Genomic DNA, 24,314 nt, shown 5'->3' on the forward strand with positions numbered 1-24,314 from the left:
TTTTGAAGTCAGACATGCTTTGAAATGAATGACTGGAAACCACTGAGAACTTAATTTTTTATGTTTCTGAGGGATGTGCGAGGTCAGCTCTAGCTTATTGGACCACTTCCTAAGGGGAAGCAGGTGATGGAGTCCAAGAGAGGCCCCTGGAAGAAGGAGTCAGGACCACCCCAGCTGTGAGTAGAAGGCAAAGTGGTGTTGAAAATGCCATGGGGCACCTGGATGGCACATTTGGTTAAATGTCTGCCTCTTGATTTTGGCTCAGGAAATGATCTTGTGGATGGTGGGACTGAGCCCTGCATTGAGCTCCTTGCTGACAGCACGGAGCCTGCTTGGGATCCTCTCTGTCCCTCTCCTGCTTGTGCACTCTCTCTCAAAAATAATAAACAAACTTAAAAAAAATGGCCCAAAGAGAGCCATGGGGACAGCAAGGAGACAAAATAGGACAGATTATAAGGCAAAAGGTCAGGGCTCTAAAACATAAAGGAGGGGGTGCCTGGGTGGCTCAGTGGGTTAAGAGTCCAGCTTCTGCTCAGGTCATGATCTCACAGTTTGTGGGTTCGAGCCCTGCATCGGGCTTTGTGCTGACAGCTAGCTCAGAGCCTGGAGCCTGCTTCGGATTCTGTGTCTCCCTCTCTCTCTGACCCTGCCCTGTTCCCACTGTCTTTCTCTGTCTCTCAAAAATAAGGAACATAAAAAAAAAAAACCATAAAGGAGAAAAACAGGAAGTGACAAGTAGGAAAAAATGGGAAAAGGTAGAAGCAGGACTTGATTTTATTTTAATGATATTTATTCAAGAAGTTTTTGTTTAAGACATATATGAAGATACCGGTAGACAAGAGAACATAATCTGGGGAAAAAAATAGTACTGGAGTTGACTTTGAATCAGTCTAATGGCAATCCTTGTCCAAGCACTGCGGAGAATCAGTGCAACAAAAAGACACCACTGAAACACTAAAAATGATGCCATAAAATGAATACACTAAAGAAATCTCAGAAATGGGAGGACCAAAGGTCCCTCCACACAGACTTCCTACTTTCAAAATGGCCTACAAGTCCATCAAGCACAGCAGCCTGGGACATTTAGGATTTAATAAAATAATGGTACAAATGATACAAAGGAGGTGGTCATAATATAGTCATGAAAATAACATGTTTTTTTCTTAATTTTTTAAAAAAGGTTATTGATTTGAGAGAGAGACAGAGAGAGTGTGAGAGGGGGAGGAGCAGAGAGGGAGACACAGAATTCAAAGCAGGCACCAAGCTCTGAGCTGTCAGCAGGGCTTGAACCCACAAACCTGAGCCAAAGTTGGACGCTTAACTGACGGAGCCACCCACGTACCCCAAAAAAGAGCTAATGTTCTTAAGGAGCATTTTGAGTTGCTGAAAGGAAAAATCTAAATTTTGTAAAATACAACCTGATTGCAATGTTACAGACAAGCTAATTTAGAAGGATTTTTACATCAAGTATTTGAAACAACAAAAAATAGTACTGAAAGCCAGTAGAGTTGAATTTGTTGAGGTGCCCTCTGGTTAACCTAAAAAAAAATTAAAAGTGACTGCTTAAGTATAAAAGAGATACAACCAAATAACACAAAGGCCAGTGATACAGGGGCCATGAGTATCTGCAAATTCAACAATGTGATATCGATACTGAAAAAAAATTAGTGGGCTCTTAAGCCTTAATTACAGAAATATTCTCCTCAGGTCAAGGATGGCCTGGACAGATCATTTAATGCTCTCACATTTTCTTGCGGCAGAAACCCAAAGAGGTTAAGTATCTCACTAGAGCTCAAACAGACAGCTGAGAGTTACTCAGAACCCAGCACTCTAATCTTCTACCACATTAAACACATTTTTTACTGGTTTTATTTATTTTTGAGAGAGAGAGAGAGACAGCATGAGCAGGGGAAGGTCAGAGAGAGAAGGAGACACAGAATCCAAAGACAGGCTCCAGGCTCTGAGCTAGCTGTCAGCACAGAGCCTGATGCGGGGCTTGAACACATGATCCGTGAGATCATGACCTGAGCCGAAGCCAGACGCTTAATCAACTGAGCCATCCAGGCGCCCCTTCTACCACATTTTATATTCACCAGTAACACTGACACAATTTTCTAATAAAATTTCTAAGAGTGTGAAGATGAAGAAGTCCACATCAATGATTTGTTCCCATGTGTATCAGTTACCTTGGCCACTGTGTGACCACAGGCAGATTCCCAAGCCCAGCTGGGTGAACTGTCTCACCAAAGAGGGTGTGTAATCACAGGAATATGTGTGTCACTGCTCTAGGACAAATAACCAAGCCGTCTTCTCATATTCAGAACAACAGGAAGTACTTCACCTTTGGATTAGGGTGCCGGCCAATGACAAGGCGAACAGGTCCTGGGGGGCATTTGCTCAGGATGGTATGGACTTTGCTTAAAGCAGCATGGCGGACGTTGACTGAGTTCACTTCCAGGATTTGATCTCCGCGGCTAGGGAGGGCAACATAACCAACACTCTGTGGTAACAGCTTTTTACAAGATCTTCTGGGAGAGGTTTAGAATATGAAATCTTTTCTGAATACTTGAAGAAGCAAATGACATCTTTTCATTGTTGCATATGTGCGAAAAAGCAACACATTCATATAAACACATTAGATATTAAGTCAGCAAAGCCCTTACGCATATCTAACTGCGTTTTCAGAAGTAGTAAATAAAATCGATAATAAAACAATAACAAAGGTCACCTTTTCTTGGGCACAGAGTGTCAACCAGGCACTATACGAAGCACCTCCCATAATAATACTTTGAACAGGTATTATGACTCCTATTATTTAGATAAGGCCACAGGCTCAGAGAGGTCACCCTGACGTCACACGCTGTGGAACTCAGGTCTACCTCTGGATCATCACAAGATAGTCCCTTGACCACCATCATTTTCTTTTTTCCCTACCACCTTGAAATGATTATTGTAATGTAATTTGAGGGGGAAATATCTTAAAGCTCAAAGGTTACCCAAGAATTTGTAAAAATGTTTCAAATTTGAACAGATGAGAAATTGGGGACAAGATGCCCGTTTTGACTTGAAATTATAGGCGGAGAAGTCAGTATGAGAGAACAAAAGACTCTTTCTATGGGGGTTGAAGAATGTTCATTTGGCTCCAGACATATGGAACCATTCGAGAAAGAAACATCGTCTTGGGATGTCATTAAAGGGTTTTTTCCCTTGGGTTCTAAAAGTATATTTTCTTTAATGTACTCTGGATGATTTGCTAAATTTTTTTCGGTATAAAAATTCACTCTGATTATTAACTAAAAACATAATATCATCTATTAACAGGGCCCCCAAATGGCAACCTCAAGGCATGTCATTTTGACAATTCCTCAACTGCTCAAGGACTTAGAAGCTCATAGGGGAGAAAGGTGATACTGTTTGCACAGAGTGCTTTGTGTACTACGTGCAGTACACTCCTGTAAAGTTTGGGTGGGCACAGACCCACTGGAGTTGCTAGAGAACACCTAGACATCTCTTGTATAAGAGAATACCCATGCTTCAACTGAGAAATCAGACACGCGGTGATTTCAGACAATAAGCATCTAGACAACATCACCCGGAGAGGAATGAAACAACAGGAAAGGTCCAAGAGATTATACTTAATAATAAGAGGCCCCCAGTTGAAGGGCCTGTTTTCAGGACTCTTTTGTAACCAGTGGTTCTGAACTGTTACGCGTGGTTCCCAGCACTACGTGCGAATTTTACATATATGAATATAAAAGTGAAAGGAAATATTTAGATGATCATAGTGATCTATGTAGAGTTGTATTTTGTCACAAGTTTCTGAAACTGAGCTTCTGAGTCCAAATAGATCAAAATAGGGAAGCCAGGATGTCCAGTTCTCTATTTCCACCCCATTTCATTTAGATGAGCTTTTCATCTTTGGGAAATGCAATTAATTGTAATCTTGTCTATGTTATTACTACAAATAATACCAAAGTTTAGAATCTCACAAAAGAATATAATAGAGCAGTTATCTTCAATGTAGATTCATTCCTAAATTCATGAACATGCCAGAAGCCTCACTATCAGGTTTACAACGAACCTCAGATTGCTCTCCATCTTGGCCACCGATCCTGGGGCAAGGCTGTGAATGTAGATCCCGGGAGGGCTGTTTTCTAGAGCCAGGCAGCAGGCACCAATGCCTAATCCAACTCTGGGCTCTGTGAGAGGCATCAAAGAGAAAAAAAAAGTCTAAGTGATACGAAGCTACATCAGTTTGTATTCAGAACAATCATTCATTTTTGACCAGACTCCGAATGTAAATCCTGCTTTTTGCTGTCAACATTATTGTACTCTGCAAATGAAATGAGTCCATGGCAGAACCAGGGGTTGACTGTGGACTGAATTATTCAGTTGTCTGCTCTCTGCTTAGTCTAAAGAACCTCCTCAATTCTGTTTTTGGAAATAGGCAGAGTCAAAGTAATATTTTTTAAAAAGATTTTATTTTCTAAGTAATCTCTACTTTTTAAGTAATCTCTACACCCAACGTGGGACTCGAACTTACGACCCTGAGATCAAGAGTCGCATGATCCTCCAACTGAATCACCCAGGTGCCCCAATACTTTTTATTCTGGATACACAACTTTAGAATTTCTTTCACTTGTCTTTTCTTAGCAACTAATCTCTTGGTTATTTCATTGCTCATCATATTTCTGGAGTAGGGGTAGAGGAAAAGGAAACAAAGATGATAAGCCATAAGATCTGAGGGAGACCCAGAACTTTTAGTTGTTATTAGCTGTATTTTTTAACAATAATCTTTTGTTCTTCAAAAAAATTTTATTAGCCTTAGAATTAAGTCTGTCAATGATTTTTTTGTATTTTTTTTTTTAAACATGAGTTTCTGACACACAGTGTTTCATCTGGGGAGTGCTTAGAAGACTTTGTACTACTGGTAACTCCTTTTCCCTTTAGCAAAATGACTGAAATCTCTACTTGTGATTCCACTGTCCATTTACAGAATACCATACGTTGTTGGCAGCAGACTGTTCCAAAGAACAGTTCCTAGAAAAAATATAAAAACAAAACCTAAGAACAGATTACACACTGTTATGTGAGAGAATGCAAGAAAGTGAGGGTAGCTGGTATCACCTTTGTTGAGTGTGACTTCCATGACAATTCTGTCCTTGGGCCCGGGGGCCTTCCGACCCAGGGAGGAAGAGCCACCTTCATCGGAACCTGCACCTGCTGCTGGGCTGCTCCCACTGGTGTGGAAGTTGGGGGAGCTGGCCCTGCTCACGTGTGTGGGTGTGGAGCAGGGCGTGAGGCTCGGGCTCAGTAACTTTGTGCGCACTGTTAGGACGAACAGTCCACTCCGGATTTGCTGAGAAGACAAGAGGAGAGTAGGGCTAAAACATTCAGACTATTCCTAGGTGAGAAGACGAAGAAAAGTCAAACCCAAACCATAAGGGAAGAAAAATAATGAAGATAAAAGAGATTAAATAAGAATGTGATTACCTTAAAGGTATGGATGGCTTCTTGGAACGTCAAGCCCTTTATTGGGATCCCATTTACATCTAGGATTTCATCCCCTAGTGACAAAATAGGAGAATTACAGTAACATCAAGCTTTGATGTACTAGAATCTAACTGCGTGGTCGCTACTAGATGAGAATACCATATGGCACTGATTTACAGTTCTATAAAATGACTTTTATTGTTCCAACCTACTTTCCCAGGAATTTCACAAAATGGGACAATTAATAACAATACATACTCTATTGCAGTAATTCTGTATCTCCATCTTTAATGAAAAACAACTAGGGAAAGCATTAAGTTCTTATTCTTTAGCCATTGCCAAGTTTGATAACAGGTGTCCCACGTTTAGAGATCCAAAAAACCTAGACCTGCTGGCAGCATAGCATGAACATGTACAACATCTGAGTAAGCCACTTCTGTATCTGCAGAAACACAAGGTTTTCAAGCCTGGAGAATCCTCATGGCATGTGGAAAATGGCTTTAATAACAGACAAAAAGCTTTTGAGATATTATTTAAAAATGGCAGTCCTGCCTCCTGAAATAGTCTAGATGCCTTACTGATGCTGTTTCAGGTTCTCGGTCACTAAGCTGTTAATTACTACATGCTCTATCTAAGAGATTATTGTGGGCTAATGCCAAACTGCTCTCTCATTCATTCTCATTGTCTCTCTCTCTCTCTCGCTTTCAAACTATCCTGGACTCATCTTCAAGCCCAAGAAGGTATGGTCAGGTCATTTCTCCACTGTTGATAGTGTCTGCTGGATTATAAGAGAACTTGGCCATCCTGTTGACTCATCAGTTTGTTTTGGTTTATACTCTTGTAACATGGTCTGTTCATCAAAAACACTATGAAGCGGCCCCTGAAAGAAGAACAGATGAACTTCACCCAGCGGGGCAGGACAAAGGGAGGATTTCCTTTACCTATCACAAAGCGCAGCGGCCTCAGCACACGCCTCTGCACCTGTCCTGGACGGCTAATCCCAGGGGCGTGCTGTGCGTCCCATTAAAGGAATCTTGTAGATAAGGCTGAAAATGTAGCAGTACCCCATGCACTTGTGACATGCATTTCTTTAATGCAGTTACAGAAATTGTAAAATAAGTGAAATAATCTGTTTAAAAATAATCACCTAACTAGGTAAGGTTTTTGGTTTGCTTCCATATGGGAAAAGGATACAACCATTAAAATGATTGCTCATGCTCTTAAAAATCTTTACACAAGATTTTTAAAAAGATTATCCAACACATTGAAAATCCCTTCCAATGACTTACCTTTATTGTAAATGAACACATATGAAAAAACAGTATTTATGAGAATCAAGTGCTATTAACCTTTACTAACTATTGATTTTCCCTCCATCTGTCTCCATTCTAACAGGACTGCAGGATGAATTTCGATCAAATGAACGCATGGCACATCCATTATAAAAATGCTGTTAGAATTTTACATTGTTCTGAAACTAGACACAAATACCACCTGGGAGTTAATCCTTTCTCTAAAAGAGAGAAATAAATATTCTGCCATCAAAATAAGCCTGATCACGTCTTATCATTAGCATATGGGTTCCTAGGGTAGCTCTGCTTGAAAAAGGAGACTCTCATGGATTCTTACCAGTTAAAAAAAAAAGCTGGAAGAACACAACAGTACCTATAATTTGGGTCAACTGAACCGACCAGTCATAGCTTTTTTAAAGGTAACTTCAAATTGTGAATTTCATGATTTCATGAAGGAAGTGTGTTAATAAGGGAGGAAGAAAAATCAGGACTCTGAATAGGTTCTGGGGATCGACTGCACAGCACGGGGACTATAGTCAGCAATGCTGGGCTGTTCAGTTGGAAATTTCTAAGAGGGTAAGCTTTCAATGCTCACCTCCCCCCGCCCTTCCCCATGGTCATTCAATGACGTGATGGGGGTGTTAAATAACTCGATGTCCTAATCATTTTGCAATACATATGTGTATCGAATTATCATGTTGCACACCTGAAACTTACACCATGTTATATATCAATAACATGTCAATAAAGCTGGGAGAAAAGAAAGCCCTCCTCTAGCGAGTTTATGCATGGCACAATGGCAGGTACTATAGGGAACATGAAAGATGTACACATACTCCAGCCCTGAGGCAAGAATGGCCTGCAAGCTCTCGGGAATTTTCAAGGCAAGGAAGATGATCAAGGTCCAAGGGGACAAGATAGACATTTAAAGACCCAAATAAAACTATCAAGTCATATTCCACATATCATCTCATTAATCTTCACAACAACCTTTTAAGATATGTATTAAAATTCCAAGTTTACAAACAGAAAAGTGAAACTCAGATTACATCAATTGTCTGAGGCTGTGGTGTACTAAGTGTTGGATTCAGCTCGCCCCCCAGGCCCATGGCTTTGGCAGCTGGGCCCCTGGCTTCACATCTTTCAAGGGGGCAGATTCTGATGGAATCACAACTCACCACCACTGACAACCACCAAGAGGCTTTCTCCTACCTTCTTTAAGTCTTCCATCCTCTGCAGCCGATCCATTTGGGAAAATGGTCTTGACAAAAATCCCCATCTGTCCTCGAATGCAGTCTCGACCTCCAGCAATGCTAAAGCCAAGGCCCTACACCCGAAGCAGAAGGGGGTCCAGGTTGTCATTGCAGTATTTGCCTGAGGGTATCGTTTTTGCTTCAGTATTTCATTGAGGGCATCCCTTCCCCTGCAGTATTTAACTGAGGGCATTCTTCCCATTGTAGTATTTAGCTGAAGTCTCCTTCCCAACTAGGCTCAGAGTAAAGATAACCAGCTACAAATTTGTGTTCCTCTCTCCATTTCCTTCCTCAGATCTATTTGCAGTGCACTAGGCTTGCATTATGTTAAAGGGAGAAATTTTTACATTGAAACATTTGAAACTGCCCATATTTGACAAGTTTTGATCTCTCAAAATGGCAATTTCACATGGAGCAATTAATAGCTCAGGAGAGTCATTTCACACAATTTAGGGGCCACACTTATTTTATTCTTCTGTTTCAGTATTTCCATGTTGTATGATGGGTGTTTTGATATTTGTATAATATCAAGTTACTTATATTATCTTTATGATACTGGCAATGCTATGAAATTCATTCAAAAGAATGAGTAGGAATATATCCCCTGAAGCTACAGGAGTAGCTTTTCTTTCAATAGTAGTAAGTGTTGGAGCATTCACTCCGCCCTCGAAGGTGCCCCAGCTGCCAGGTGTCAGGGACTCCTTACGGCATAAGGAACAAAAGGGCATGATCATTCACTCAGCATCCCACGGGAAAGGAGTCCAGGGAATCCACTCAAATCCATATAAAAATCACTTAATACCTCTTTATACCTTTTACTTTTTATTTCATGTAAAAACAACAATAATAAAATTCATCATTTAAGAAATATATGCTAACAGGGGTGCCTGGGTGGCTTAGTCAGTTAAGTGCCCGGCTCTTGATTTTGGCTCAGGTCATGTCTCATGGTCCATGAATTTGAGCTCTGCATTGGGCTCTGTGCGGACAGCACGAAGCCTGCTTGGGATTCTCTCTCTCTGTCCCTCTCTCTCTCTCTCTCTCTCTCTGCCTCTCCCCTGCACACACACACTCCCTTACTCTCCTCAAAATAAACAAACATTAAAAAAACAACAAGAAATACATACTAACATTCACCTGGAAGACAAAACTGTGCACAAGAGCGCTCACCTTGCCTTTTTCTTTGTATAGGCCAATGATAGAGATGACCGAGGGCCGAATGAGTCTCCAAGGAGATTCCACCTGAGTGGTGCTCAGGGAGCGGGTGGACTTCTTCACAATGTGGTATTCCTGAAAGTCAGCACATGGCAAGGTCAGGGACAGTCTCATTTATCCTCCTGTGGCCTCTGGCATAAACATATATTCAGGTTTTGAAAACACAGACATCTCTCCCTGCTCCAGTTCTGGCCCAGCAGCTTAAAGGAAGTTTATTATCAACACCATTGGAGGCCGCCCCACTCAGTGCTGCTCTGCGACTGCGCCCCAAAGACCCCACCCTTCTTGCTTCCTGGAATGGAGTGAGGAGCCAGATGCCAAAAGGCCTCAGAGATGTAGGAGGGCCTTCCTGTGGTCAGGCCCTCCCTGGAAGCCACCCTCTACTCCCATCCCAAGTTCACAATCATGGTTAGAAAGCATAGTTGCCATTTTAAGCTTAATTCACTCAACCCAAACCTTAGCAAGCCTCTATTTCTTGTAACACCCAAACCGCAAACCCCGACAACTATTCTGTACAAAACACCCCGTTGACAAATGCAGCAGCTTCGGGTCTAATCCCTCATGTTTGGAAAATAAAATACTTTCCCAGAAGCCACCTGTTCCCCTTTTATGGCATGTAGGAGCTCAAATCTGAGTCCCTTTCCTGTCCATCATCCACATGTTACACGTGTGTAAGCAGGGTACACTATTTATAACATAAACGAGAGATAAAGAAAATCTATCGCTAAAGCACTTTTACAGTCTAGCTCCTTTTTATTCTTCTTAGAATAATAAATTTCTTACATGAGACAGATATTCCAGCATAAGCAAAAAAGGAAAAAAATCATTTTGTGCTTAACATGAGAAAATAGTTTTTATCCTTAATTACTCTACATTCAAAGGTAGAACTGAGATGTCTGCTAATGATATTTTTGTATTCCTGGCAGCTTAGAACAATTACATTTTTGCAGTTTTACAAAATATCTGCCAGCCATGTTGGCTTCCCAGACTCTGATTCATTTAAAAAATGTTGGCTTGGCAAGGTTACTACCTTTTTACTGAAACCATCCTGGAGAAGGGCCGGCACAGCCTATGGGTTTTCAACCCTCACATGCGGAGGCTCACGTGTGGACTCAGAAGGGGACACTCTCTGACCACCCATCTCCAACAGCACCTCCTTCCAGCCCCTTCTGGGAGCGCATGGGAACCAGAGGTCTGCGTGCTTCATTGCTCTCCTGATGTGCTTCAAGGGTCCTACCGCAATCTTTAGACCTCTACTGTCCAATATGGCAGCCGCCGGTCCCCTGTCACGGTCTATATTTAAATGAGATTAAAGTTAAAAATACACACTTCAGTCTCACATGCCTCTTTTCGTGTGCTCAGTAGACACACGTGGCTACCATACTGGACAGTACAGACATAAAACACTTCTATCATTGTAGAAAACTGTATTGAGTAGCTCTACTTGAGACAATGCTTTGTAGGAGGTAGAGAGAGAACAGGGAAAAGAAGGGTGAGTCCTGGGAGAAAAAGAAAAGGGCAGAAAAGAAGAAAAAGGACAGTTGGAAAAGGGTTAAAAGTCTTTCCTCTGAAATCTTCACTAGCATGTGCTTTCTGGAAGCCTGGTTAGAAATAAGTATTTCTGGGCTATAAATAATAAATATGGTTAGGTTTCTCAGCAGGTCAGTTAAGAAATCACCACCTCAATGCTAGACATCCTTGCCTGTGATGGCAGGAAGCCCTCTTTCATTTTCCACACTAAATTAAAACAGATCCACCCTCTGCCGATACAGTTGGACCTTTCTGAGCATGCCACCGATTTGTCTCTAGTCAAGGGTTTGGAGGAGTTTTACCCAGGGCCAGGGTAAGTTTTTGCTCTGCTTTTCCTCCATGTCTCAACTGAAGTTGTCTTTGGGTAGATTCCACACAAAATAACCTGATCAGCAACTGCCTATGGAACATGGGCACTTACTATTTTCCTGGCTAGGTAGAACCTTCTCTACAGTGATTCTGCCATATCACTTTGAGCAAAATATTCCATCTCTTTGAGATTCATTGGACTGTCTATAAAATGGTGATGATACACCAAAAGTAATGACCCAATCCAGATGACCGGATGCAAGTCCTTTCCAACTCTACCATCTGTAAGTCTACATAAGCTTATGGATGTCGTTGCTGCTACCCTCCACCTTCCATCTCTGCTCCATTGTAGGCAAGATGCTTTTCTTGAGCTCTCTGGCTGATGATGCCAGGACTCAAAGAACACTCCACAAGTTTCCAGAGACTGAGCCTGCCTTCAACTCGGTTAGGAGCTGTCTCCCCACTTTTGACTGGGTTGAGGATAATGTAATTTAGGAAGAGCCTCTGTGAATTATGGAGCTCTGATGAGGCAGGCCCTGGAAAATTAACATCACCACCTACTTCACCCCTATCTGAAGCCCCTCTGACCTTGCCTGTTTGAGTCATTACTATGTAAGAGGTAAAATCCTAAACACAGTATAGGGATGCATATGCACTCCCTCCCTCTCTCGTGCGACCCAACACCCACCGACCTACCCACCGGTGGTTACGCTGACACCTGACGCGCCCACTAAACGAGCAATGGTGGTTGACCACAGACCGTGAGGCACCACTGTCTCCTGGCAGTTGAAAGCAGCTCTCATTTCCAAAACACACAGTAGGAAGGGGATCAAGATGTAGAGATCCAACAAGGGATTATTTTTCTCTACTGTTTTCAAATACTAGGCTGACTTCCTTCTAACCTCCATGGATAGCCCCTGCTCTCTGTGCTACATCTTTAGTCCCAAATACCCCTCCCTTCCCACAAAGATGGAAGTTCTTCCCAACACAGCTGCTCCTGTTGGTCTAGGAAAGAGTAAAGATTAGAGACCGGGGTGGAAACATGCTCTTAGGTCCCTAACTGTGTAACTATGTATGAGAAAACAAAAGGTTCCGTGGTACTGTCCTACCTGTGATGTTCCCGTAGAATCCAGTAGCTGGGGAAGAGAGTGCTTTCGGCCATCGCGTGAGACCTCCAACATTCTGGCCCGCAGGTCCCCATTTCGCACCATCAGCTCGTTATACTCTTCAACAGACTCTAGGCGCTGTATACCCCCTTGAAAACACATGGGGAGAAACATGGTTTGATAGGAGATTTAAAGAATATTATAAACTTGTTGCATTTACATCCACACTTCATGGTTTTTATAAGGCCCGGTGTCTAATGCTTTTAAAGCACTGAGCTCATTGCTTTCTACCAATAAGCTCTACCTAAGCTGGGTGTAGGTTGAGGTCACTAATGCCATATTATGAAGAATGAGCCAGTTTTTGAAGGGACCAGACTGGCTATGGGAACATGTATATGTTCCATCCAAGGAAGATGTAGCCAGGGTTGACATGGCAATAAATGACAGTGAAAATGCCATCAGTAGGTGGTTTTCCAGTGACGGAGGGACATTCTCTGTGGTTGGTATAGTTTCATTCTTGGGGCAGGTGCTTTTTTTTTTTTTTTTCCCCCACATAATGACTTTTTTTTAAGTAAAACTTTTTATTAAAGAGTAACAATTTACAGAAATATGCAGAAATCATAAGTGTATGGTTCCATGAAATTTCACAAAGTAAATGTTCCAAAAACCAATACCCAGACTAAGGAATATAACACTATCAGAACCCAAAAGCCACTTTTGCACCCGTTAACTACCTTTCAACCAGCGAAACCATTATCCTAACTTTTAATATCATAGATTACTTTTGCCTATTTTCAAAGTTTATATAAGCGAACACATATGATACTTTATATTCGGCTCTTTATTCTTAGCTTGTTTGGGAAACATGGGTTGTCACTAATAGTCTGTTCATCCCACTCCTGTATACTATCTCACTGTATGAACATGCCACATTTTGGCTATGCATTCTGTTGTTGATAAACATTTGGTTTATTTCCAGTTTTAGATCTAGAACAAAAATCAACAGCTCCCCCCCCCCTTTTTGTAAAGGCCAGATAGTACATGTTTTAGGCTCTATGGGCCACAGGTGTTCTCTGCTGCATATTCTTTAAACTTTTTTTTTTTTTTTTTTTTTTGCAACCCACTGAAGATGCAGAAAGCATTTCTAGCTTGTGGTCCATGCAAATGTAGTTGTGGGTGGTGGTTTGCTGACCCATGATCTAGAATACGCTGTCACGGGGCATTCTTATAAAAAGCCCTATCCGTGGGGTGCAGACCTAGGAGCAAGGTGCTATCCGTATACATTCACCGTTACCAGTGTCGTGACACCCGTGTGAGTCCAAGTTTCCCCACATCCTTGTCACACTCGGCAGTGCCAGTTTAATTTTAGCCACTCTGGTGGATATATAGTGACATTTCATTTTGAGTTTTTTTTTTTTTTAACATTTTATTTTCAAGGAATCTTCACACTTGATGGTGGGGCTTGAGCCCACAACCCTGAGATCAAGAGTCACATGTCCCAGCAACTGAGCCTGGCAGGTGCCCCTCACTGTGGTTTTTAATTTACATTTCACTGAAGACCAAGGAGACTGAGCTTCTTTAAATATTTATTGGCTGTTTTTCTTTTGTAAATCTGTAGAGTATGTGTGTTTTTTTTAAATAAAGTTGTAAAGTGCCTGTTCAAGTCTTTTGTTATTTCTTAATAGGGTCCTTTTTGTTGTTGATTTAGAGAAGTTTTTCTTTTTTTATTATTAACATATTTTGGATAGGAGTCCTTCATGGCATCTATGTTTTGTAAATCTTTTTTTTTTAATTTATAGTTTATTGTCAAGTTGGTTTCCATATAACACCCAGTGCTCTTCCCCACAAGTGCCCCCTCCATGACCATCACCCCTTTCCCTTTCCCCCTCCCCCTTCAGCCCTTGTAGATCTTTATCCATGTTTGTGACTTGCTTGCCTTTTCACTCTTAATGGTTTTTTATGATAAGCAAAATTTCGTAATTTTATTATTGTATAATGCATTGATTTTTCCCTTATGCTTAGAACTTTTGTGTCTTAAGAAAAAATTTTTAAATGTTTATTTATTCTGAAAGCAAGTGAACACAGGTGGAAGAGGGACTGAGAGAGAGGGAAAGAGCAGAAGTCAGATGCTTAGTCAACTGAGCCACCCAGGCACCCTGAGAGAGGGAAAGAGAAAATCCAAAGCAGGCTCCATGCACCAACGCAGAGCCCAATGTGGGGTTCAAACCCACAAATGGTGAGATCATGACCTGAGCCAAAACCAAGAGTCTGATGCTCAAGTGACTGAGGCACTCAGGTGCCCCACGAAATTTTACAGTAATTTTTAAAGATGGCTTTATCAATACCTAGTTTATATTATACGCTTTTAAAAATTAGATAATTTAAGGAACTTAATCTTAAATGATAGCTTAATTACATTGAATATAGCTATAATCACATTATAGTGTTTACATTGTACATTATACATATATATACACACATACATATATATGTGTGTATAGCTATATACACATATAGATTCTTTGTAATATTAAGTTCTCCTAGACTATGTAATATTTCATTTGATGACCTAAAATTCAACTTACCTAAACATTTCTCAGGAAGTATTTCATGGAATGAAACAAGATGATTCTGTACCCTTTAAAAAATGATCTATTGAGTTTTTAATAGTGATGAAAAGTTGGAAGAGTGCAGATACAGTTATATTAACATGAACGTCACTAAAGGCTTGGTTTTTCAAAAGCTACATATTAACTTTGTCATGCAGGTTTTCAAACACCTGAACCCCCTTTGCAATCAAATAGAAATTTCCATTTAAAAAGATCACAAAAAGGCATTAATGTGGATAAATCAAAAAAACCAAATGAAAAGGGAACCCTACTGGCAAAAAAGGAAGTATGAAGTAAGGAAAGTTCAGGTTAGAATATCAGGAGAAATGTTCCATAAAATGGTTTTAGTCATTTTGGAGCCAGGCGAGGCAAAAATCTTAGTGGAAATGGCTGGAACTTCTTTACAGAATCTCCTTAATAATTCATGACTTACTAATTCATGGCCAGATTAATCCATCTTGGCAAGCTTACTCATCTGAAAAGGATTCATTAGAAGAAAGTGCCTTCTGAGTCGACAGGAAGGCACTTGCCTCAACAGAGGAGAAACCGCATACGGTAGTGTCTGTAGATAACGTACTGATACGTGAATGCCAGAGTGACTCACTTCTAGAAAATAAGAAATAAATATCCAGGTTCACAGGACAGACAAATTAGCAGCTGATCACATTAAAATCTCCTGTATTCAAATGTCTTTCAACCGACCCGTATCTCACAGCACTGAATGACGGTAAGCCTCTCTCATAGGTCTCAAATTACTTTTCCAGCCTTATCTCCCACCGCCTTGCTTCAGGACTTCGTTGCTCTAGCCTGCTGACTCTCAAAGCAGCAGATTCGTCCTCCCCCACATCCTTTCCAAAACCGGGCAGCCCATCAATATCGTTGGCATTTTACCCCACTTTGCCGGCACCATCGTCTCCCACCCCGAGGGGCTCCCTCCCCCGACTCTCTCTGACAAGCTCTGCTGGATTCAATCACTGTTCCCATTACTGGACCTTTCCGGTGGTGAAGAAGGATAAACAGTTGCCAAAACCTTCTCCGACCAACCTGCCCCCGTTGCCTCTCAAGATTTCTCGTGCACGTTCTCCCTCGTCTACACTGCTGTTTCTTCCTCTTCGGTTCCGTCAAATCCTGCCAAGGTAGCGCCCTCCTTGATCTCGTGCCCTCTGGATGCCTCCCCCGAGTGCCACAACCCAGAGACACTTCCATCCTCGGACCCCTCGTGCGTGCCTTGACACGGCCTACAAGTTCTTGAGAATATTCTCGTCTGACCCTCTCCAACTATCTTTCCCCGTTGAGAGGGAAGGAGGGGACAACGATGTCGAAGGAGATGTTAATGACGGCAAGGGTGACAACAGTGGCAGCTATCACGTGGGCTATTGCTACCGTATTCGGGAGTGGCCGTGCCCCGTTCATTCTCTCCATCTTTCAACTGACACGGTACGCTTACTCCTAGAATAAAAGTACATCAGAATCCTCATTTTACACATGAAGAGAGACTCAGAGAAGGCAAGTCATTTGTCTCAGGTCACCAAGCCAGTGGTGGCAGAGCTGGGAACTGAACACGGTTGTCCCTGACTTCATGCATGTTATACGTAGTTCCTTATTCTGACCCCAGATGTCCGGGAAGCACAGGAAGCGGGGGTGACATCCATTTGTGGCAAACAGTAGCCAGCCTAGATTTACTACTCAGCTGAATGTACTGCTTGTTCTAAATTAATAGTACAAACAGCATTAGAGATTTATGATTTGAAAGGTCCCCAGCTACATCGCCCTCCCCACATCTGTATCTAGAAAGCCCCAGACGGGGGGAGGAGGATTCTCGTCCAGAGTCTCAGGAAGCCAAGGGGTGGGAAGAACTGTCTGGGAGGCAGATCGTTTTGCTGGCGCTGAGTGACCTTTGGGATTCCCTTAGCTTCTCTGGTCTCATCCATAAAACGAGGAATGTGACTGTACGGGTTCCAAAGGCCCCTGATATTTCCCCAGAGCTCTGAGGCCCTCCTGAGAAGGGTTATAAGGGGTTGATTCACTCCGCTGTGACAGCTGACTTAAAGCTCTCTGTCTGCTCTGCCCTGTGACTCCCAGGCGCCCAGCACACAGCAGGTAAACGCATTTCCCTCCATTGTTCCTCGGGGCTGCTGGTCACTCTACCTGAGAGTAACTGCACAGGGCCAGGCAGTCTGTGTGTGTGTGTGTGTGTGTGTGTGTGCGCGCGCGCGCGCGCGCACTGCTGGCCGGCAGGGCCAGGCAGTGTGTGTGTGTGTGTGTGTGTGTGTGCACTGCTGGCCAGCAGGGCCAGGCAGTGTGTGTGTGTGTCTGTGTGTGTGTGTGTGTGTGCGTGTGCACTGCTGGCCGGCAGGGACAGGCAGTGTGTGTGTCTGTGTCTGTGTGCGCGTGTGCACTGCTGGCCGGCAGGGCCAGGCAGTGTGTGTGTCTGTGTGTGTGTGTGCGTGTGCACTGCTGGCCGGCAGGGACAGGCAGTGTGTGTGTGTGTGTGTGTGTGTGTGTGTGTGCGCGTGTGTGTGTGTGCACTGCTGGCTGGCAGGGCCAGGCAGTGTGTGTGTCTGTGTGTGTGTGTGTGTGCGTGTGCACTGCTGGCCGGCAGGGCCAGGCAGTGTGTGTGGGGGGTGCTCCTGGCTGGCAGGCACAGACACCACCCTCGCCACCGATCTGTGTCCCAAGAAGGGACTGACATTTCCGGGGTGTTCACACACCACGCTTTGGCTGACTACTTTTGTGTTTTGCTTGCTTTCGAACTTGCTCAACCTTTCAAAGTCAGGAGTATTATCTCCTTCTCTCAGGTGAGGGAGTGAAAGTTCAGGGGCTTTAAACAACCAGCCCAAGGTCATATGAGATGTCCTTCATGGGTGGGCAGCCAGGGCTGGCTTCTCCATCGAGCCATCAAGCCAGCAGACACAGTGTTGAGGGCCCACAACAAGGTTTTAATTATAAATATAATAGTTACGAAATGATAATAATGGATCCAGCTTGAATCTTTATACCAATGCAGCTACAAAATAGAATTTTTAGTTTTTTTTAAGTAATTTTTTTAAAGCTTATTTATTTTGAGAGAGAGAGAGAGAGTGTGGGCGAATGGGCAAAGGAGAGAGAGAGGGAGAGAGAGAATCCCAAGCAGCCCCTGCACTGTTAGTGTAGAGCCCGATGTGGGCCTCAAACCTACAAACTATGAGATCATGAGCTGATCTGGAACCAAGAGTGGGATGCTTAACTGACTGAGCCGCCCAGGTGTCCCTTTAGGTTTGTTTGTTTTTGCGTTTTTTTTAATAGGGAAAAGAGCCCATCAAGGAGATAGTGCCTGGGACCCATGGATCATAAGAGGCCTCTGCACATGGCCTCTGCTTTCCACACTGACTTTCTTTCAAGGCCTCGGCCAGCTACCATGAGGCTTTGCCCAGGAAACGGGAAATCTTCTTGTTCCCAAAGCTGCAACTCCTATCCCATTTCTCCACCTGCGTAGTTGAGATGTAGAGTTAATAGTTACTAGCGCACTGCTCCTTGTTCTGGTGGACCAAGGGCTTGGGGGAGGAGGGGGGACATTTGCCCAGAAGACAGGCCAGTAGGAAAACTCCACAGGCAATGGGTCATCTGAAGTCCTGTGGGAGTAAATGATCAAGTTTAAGCAGACACAAACAGAGATGTTGACATTCACTTCATTATGACTCAAATAAAAATATTCGCGTGGGCATGCCGTTTTATGGTTGGGGCATGTCCTACTGAAAGGGAAAACCATTTTGAGGGGATAAGGGACAAAAAGAGCTCCTTCTGTTAGTGACTTGATCTCAGCTCGCACTCCTGAGGCTGGAAGCTGACAGACCACACCAGGCAGAGTTCCACTTACCTGAAAGACGACTCTTGAGTTTCATCTTACTGCTGCCCTGCTTGGGACTTTCCAGGTTTCCCTTGGAATCCTCGGGGCCACACGGATCTTGGGGCTCATCTGTCCCAGGCATCTGAAATGCAGACAGCACAGAGCTGATGGGAGAGGCCAGCCTGCAATCATTGATGAGGTCCTCTCCCAGAATTTATCTCCAGGCTTCAAGTGCAGCAATACAGGCATCACATGAGAAAAAAGGTTCCCGGGATCAAAGCACAGCCCCTCAGAGGAGCCAGAAGCACGCGGGCGAGTCCCTCCTCACACGCTGTCTCAGTGCACGGCAGAGAAAGAGGAGGGGTCCAAGTGGAAACAGCCCCAGAGGCCATTTCATTTCTGGAGAAAACTTGTTGGTCAAGGTCACCTGGGTGGTCACGAAGACACAACTAACTATACAGCCCAGGTCTCTTGACGTGTGGGCGAACGCTTGTCCCTACAGTGCAAGTTGCAAAGAACGTTAAACCAGGAATTTAAATTCAGTTCTAAAATACAGTAACACGCTAACTCTGTGGAGCCGAATAACTACACCTCTTGGGTCAACCACACTGTCTGTGTGCTGCGCTCCTGTGCACGGATCCGGCACTGCCCAGGCTACGTGCAGGCAGCCACGTACGGTCAGCCCACACTGCACATCGAGTGTCTGTGCTCTCAGACCTAAGGGATGATGCAGAAAGAGAGGTGCCGAGGTCTGTAGGGTCCTCTATCCGAGAAAAGCCAAACAAGCTAACAATAACCAATTACATTCATTAGAGAGGAAAAAGAGACTTACATGCGTGAGAGCCTGTATAAAAAATTGGGAAGGCAGATTTATATGTACATAACTTACGAGATAGATCAAACAATGAGCTTTCCCATTTGAAATTTTACTCTCCTTGGAGGTTTTGAAGGGGAAAAGTGGTGTTAATTAAAATAGGTAGGATTCCCATGAAGAAACATAGATGGACTTTAAAAGACACAGAAGGTATCCTTTAACACTTCATGGTCATTGAAGGTCATGTGCTATGATGTAAAAACAAAAACACAACCCAAACCCTTAACAAACAATAAAAATTGTACATTGTATATCAAACTCAGTATACGATCATGTATAAAGTAAGCAGAAAGAGTAATCTCAGACGTAAACCCCACTTCCTTCTCAAGTTCCCCTCCCCCCTCAAGTTCATGTATCTTTCTGGATGAGAAGGAAGGGGGCGGGGAGGTCTGAGAAATGAGGGGATGTAGGTAAGTTTAGGAAGGGGCACTGGGAAAACGAATTAATCCTGATATATAAAAACAAAGATAAATGTGGTGAATCCCTGTTACAGTGCCGGGGATTGGCAGGTCTCCAGGTTTAAATTATTAAGTAAAGGCAAGCCCGGAGTCCTGAGGATGATTTTAGAGATTCTCAAGAGGGATGTCTTTCCCAACCCCAAACTGCAACATTTAATTCACACCCAGGGCAAAAGAAGCCTCTTGGAGACACGCCAGAGATCCGGGGCACAGGAGGAGACATGCAAATAGGAATAATCCAGAGAGAAGCCTCGGGCCTCTCCTTTGCTTAATTTAAAAGTTTTATGGAAAGAACCTGTCTCCAGACTGTAAACAGCAATTACCGGAGACGGAGTTAAGTTCCCGGTTCTTTTTCTTATACCACCTGACCCAGCCCATCAGCCCACAGAGAAAGGATTCCTCAGCTTGTAAGTCATTACTTCCTCTGTGCTCGTTCAGTGGGTGGCTTATTACATAGCAGTCGAGGCCCAAACCATCAGAAAGCATGTCTGGGGATCTATGTCAAGGGAGGAAAACAATTCTAGCCAACTGCTTCTGGACTCAGGAAGTTTCCTTCTTCCATTTCCCCCTCGCGTTTTCCAGCACGGCCCCAGGTTCTCATACAATCAGAGAAATTCTGGAGATGACCTTAGCCCTCATGTGAGTAAGGGAAAGGCGAGTGACCTGCCCAAGGCTTCTCAACTCATTATAGGCAAGGCTGAGAGTTCTTAGTCTCTGGATTTCCAGTTTCATGCATTACTAGGATATTTCCTCCCTCCTTAGAGGATTTTTTAAACTGTTTTTTTTGTTTTAATGTTAATTTATTTTGAGAGAGAGCGTGCAAGTGTGAGCAGGGAAGCGGGGGAGAGGGAGAGGGAGAGGGGGAGGGGGAGAGAGAGAGAGAGAGAGAGGGAGAGAGAGAGAGAGAGAGAGAGAGAGAGAGAGAGAGAGAGAGAATCCCAAGCAGGCTCTGTGCTGTCAGCTCAGAGCCTAACACGGGGCTCAAACTCACTAAACCATGAGATCATGACCTGAGCTGAAATCAAGAGTCGGATGCTTAACAGACTGGGCCACCAGGCACCCCCTAGATGCTTTTTAATGAAGTTAATACCTTGGATGATCAATGCTGCATCGTACTGTGTAATTCATACACCTCAATTTTTTTCCACTTAATGTTCACAGCAATCTTGTGTCCCAAGGTAAAACAAAAATATTCTCTGTTGACGGATGAGGAAAGAAACGGAGACCCTTCAGTAACACCCTTTTGTTTATAAGATACATCCCGGATCTAGGCTGGATCATGTGCACAGCAGACGAGAGCACAAGCTGAGGGGTGTAGTTTCAGGAGAGCACGCACACGCTGTGTCAAATCTGTGTTCTTGTGATGTGAGCCCCGCGGCTGCCAACTCCGCTTTATTTTCAGAATCTGAGAGAGGCGGTTCAGAAGTAAGAGAATCACAGCCTTAAGGAATAACTTTTTTTTTAAGCTTAAAAGCACCAAAGAAAGAAATGACATTTGGTTTCTATGATCTATAAAATACCAATACCGTTTCTTATACCAAAGATATCTTACGTTAAAGACGGTGGGTGTGTTACATTACTACTGAAAGCCCGTAAGTAACGCCAACAAGAATGGACCAGAGACATCTCAAGAGTTGCAAACGGTACGCTGTTGAACTCAGGCAGCAAGGCGGTCTTCTTTCGGAACCCCCTCAATGTGTTAGCATTGGGTTCTGCATTTAAACAGAACCTTTTCTTCGCACAGCAGAAACCTGTCATGATTTTAGGTGGTTTGTAACTCAATGAACAGGAGGTAACAACATACAAAGCGCAATTTTGATCACAATGAGCCTCTCTTCAGTCTTGGAACTATCGTCCGAAAACGTCGACGTTCTAAAGAGTCCCTTTGCTGTATTTTTTTTTTTTTATTATTTTAGGTGCACAGAACAAATCAAGCTGTTCTAGGAATGATGTCATTTCAGTTGTTCTAAAATGAAATGTGCAAAAAGTGCTCCTGGAAGGCCTTTGGTTCAGCTGGTGTAATCTATTATTCATCAGCAATTTCTAATTCATGTGTTATACAACAATGCCATTATATTAATGGAATCTAATGTCATCTGCCAATTTCCAGGTTAGAGCCTTTCTGTTTGGACAGGTTTCTACACTTGTCGCCTATGAGATTCTCACTGAAGCAGAATCTTTAGCTTCTGGCTTCACAGAGAAGTGGTAGAGCAGAGTGGTTAAGGGTCCAGCTGCCTGGGTACAGATCCTGGTTGCACCATTTACTACCAGTGTAGGCACACGAGTCAACCTCCTTGAGCTTCGGCGTCCTCATCTGTAAAATGGGGTTTAAGAATTAAATGATAATTTTCTGATTAAAGATGGCAGATTTTCTTCCCCCTCATGGGAAACCACACTCAGAGAAGAGATTTTTGAAATGAAAGACATCAGCCCACAGGTTCAAATAGAACAGAAGACAACAGCAACAAAAATCTGGAAATCAGTAAGCAAACGGGTATGGGGTAACTGATCCAACTTGAGAAAGCAGAATCCTAGAGCTGGGATTGGAAAAAGCAAACAAGCGACCCAGTTTGAACAGACAACTCCCCCAGAGGCTCAGGAGTTGCCAATAAAGGGTCTCTGGCGGTGTGGGAACATAGTGCGGCCGAGGCAGTGGGGAGAGTGGGACGTGCCTGACACAGGTGCTTAGAGTGGATCTGATTGTGGGGAGACTCCCAGGCCTCAGGAAGGACCTGGACAGAATCTGGCGTGCAGCAGAATGCCCCCGGAGAGGTAAGAAAGAACACCGAGGCCCAGGCTGGCGGAAATGGGGCGGGGCCTGGGCCTCTGAGGCTCACCGGTGCCCTGGTCCAGACAGAGCTGGGCTGTGATTACCGAGCTTCCTCTAGAGGTAAAGATGGAGGCTCCAGCAGCACCACAACAACCTGTCAGCCAGAGGACGAGGGAGGGTGGTGATCATCATGCTGCACTCCTTTGGGCATGTTGGCATTTTAACCAGCAATGGCAGAAACCTGCCTTCACTTTCTGTACCAAGGAGAAGCCCTTGCGTGGCACCCAAGTATAATGCAATTTCTGTGAACTAGAGGTAGTGACATGGGTTGTGCTCAGAATAGATCGATAGAGCATTGATGTCAGAGGCGGTTTTTCATGAGGTATGTTGACTTTTTTCTTTCGATTCTCAGGTTAGTTAACATACAGCATAGTCTTGGCTTCAGGAGAACCCAGTGATTCATATCTTACATATAACACCCAGTGCTCATCCTGAAAAGTGCCCTCCTTAATGCCCGTCACCCATTTAACCCACCCCCACCCCATCAACCCGCAGTTTGTTCTCTGTATTTAAGTCTCTTACAGTTTGCCTCCCTCTGTTTGTAATTTATTTTTCTTTCCCTTCCCCTATGTTCGCCTGTTAAATTTCTCAGATTCCACATATAAATACAATCATATATCTTTCTCTGACATATTTTGCTTAGCATAATACCCTCCAGTTCCATCTATGTTGTTGCAAATGGCAAGATTTCATTCTTTTTCATTTGAGTCATATTCCATTGCATATACACATATATATGTATGTATATACATATATATGTGCCACATCTTTTTTAATGTTTATTTATTTTTGAGAGAGACAGAGACAGAGAAACAGGGTGTGAGCAGTGGAGGGACAGAGAAGGAGACACAGAATCTGAAGTGGGCCCCAGGCTCTGAGCTGTCAGAGCCCAACGCGGGGCTTGAACTCACAAACTGTGAGGTCATGACCTGCACTAAAGTCAGCTGCTTAACCAACTGAACCAACCAGGCGCCCATATATACCACATCTTCTTAAGCCATTCATCAATTGATGGACATTTGGACTCTTTCCAAATTTAGCTACTGCTGATAGCGCTGCTATAAAATTGGAGTGTGTGTGCCCCTTCAAATCAGTATTTTTGTATCCTTTAAATAAATATCTACAGATTGCTGGGTAGTAGAGTAGTTCTATTTTTAATTTCCTGAGGAACCTCCACACTGTTTCCCCAAGTGGCTGCACCAGGTTGCATTCCTACCAACAGTGCAATAGAGTTCCTTTCTCTCCATATTCTTGCCAACCTGTTGTTTCCTGAGTTGTTAATTTTAGCCATTCTGACAAGTGTGAGGTTTTGATTTGTATTTCCCTGATGATGAGTGATGTTGAGCATATTTTAATGTGTCTGTTAGCCATCTGGATATCTTCTTTGGAAAAGTGTCTATTCATATCTTCTGCCCATTTCTTCATTGGATTATTTGTTATTTGGGTGTTGAGTTTGGCAAGTTCTTTATAGGTTTTGGATACTAACATTTTATCTGATATGTCATTTGCAAACATCTTCCCC

General features: G+C 43.3%; 1 protein-coding gene across 2 annotated transcripts in view; it reads right to left on the reverse strand.

Moving 5' to 3' along the window:
* Positions 1 to 24,314, reverse strand: part of PDZD2 (PDZ domain containing 2) — a 276,820-nt gene that overhangs the window by 33,519 nt on the left and 218,987 nt on the right. For both annotated transcript variants that reach the window (XM_029941041.1, XM_029941043.1), the window contains 8 exons: positions 18,661 to 18,772; positions 12,199 to 12,344; positions 9,206 to 9,325; positions 7,998 to 8,112; positions 5,494 to 5,567; positions 5,128 to 5,359; positions 4,082 to 4,199; positions 2,342 to 2,474 (listed from right to left, as the gene is read on the reverse strand). In XM_029941041.1, coding sequence (XP_029796901.1) covers positions 2,342 to 2,474; positions 4,082 to 4,199; positions 5,128 to 5,359; positions 5,494 to 5,567; positions 7,998 to 8,112; positions 9,206 to 9,325; positions 12,199 to 12,344; positions 18,661 to 18,772 — 1,050 coding nt within the window. The remainder of the gene's footprint in view (positions 1 to 2,341; positions 2,475 to 4,081; positions 4,200 to 5,127; positions 5,360 to 5,493; positions 5,568 to 7,997; positions 8,113 to 9,205; positions 9,326 to 12,198; positions 12,345 to 18,660; positions 18,773 to 24,314) is intronic.

The sequence above is a fragment of the Suricata suricatta genome, chromosome 6, assembly GCF_006229205.1.
Source record: "Suricata suricatta isolate VVHF042 chromosome 6, meerkat_22Aug2017_6uvM2_HiC, whole genome shotgun sequence".
In the NCBI taxonomy this organism is placed as follows: domain Eukaryota; kingdom Metazoa; phylum Chordata; class Mammalia; order Carnivora; family Herpestidae; genus Suricata; species Suricata suricatta.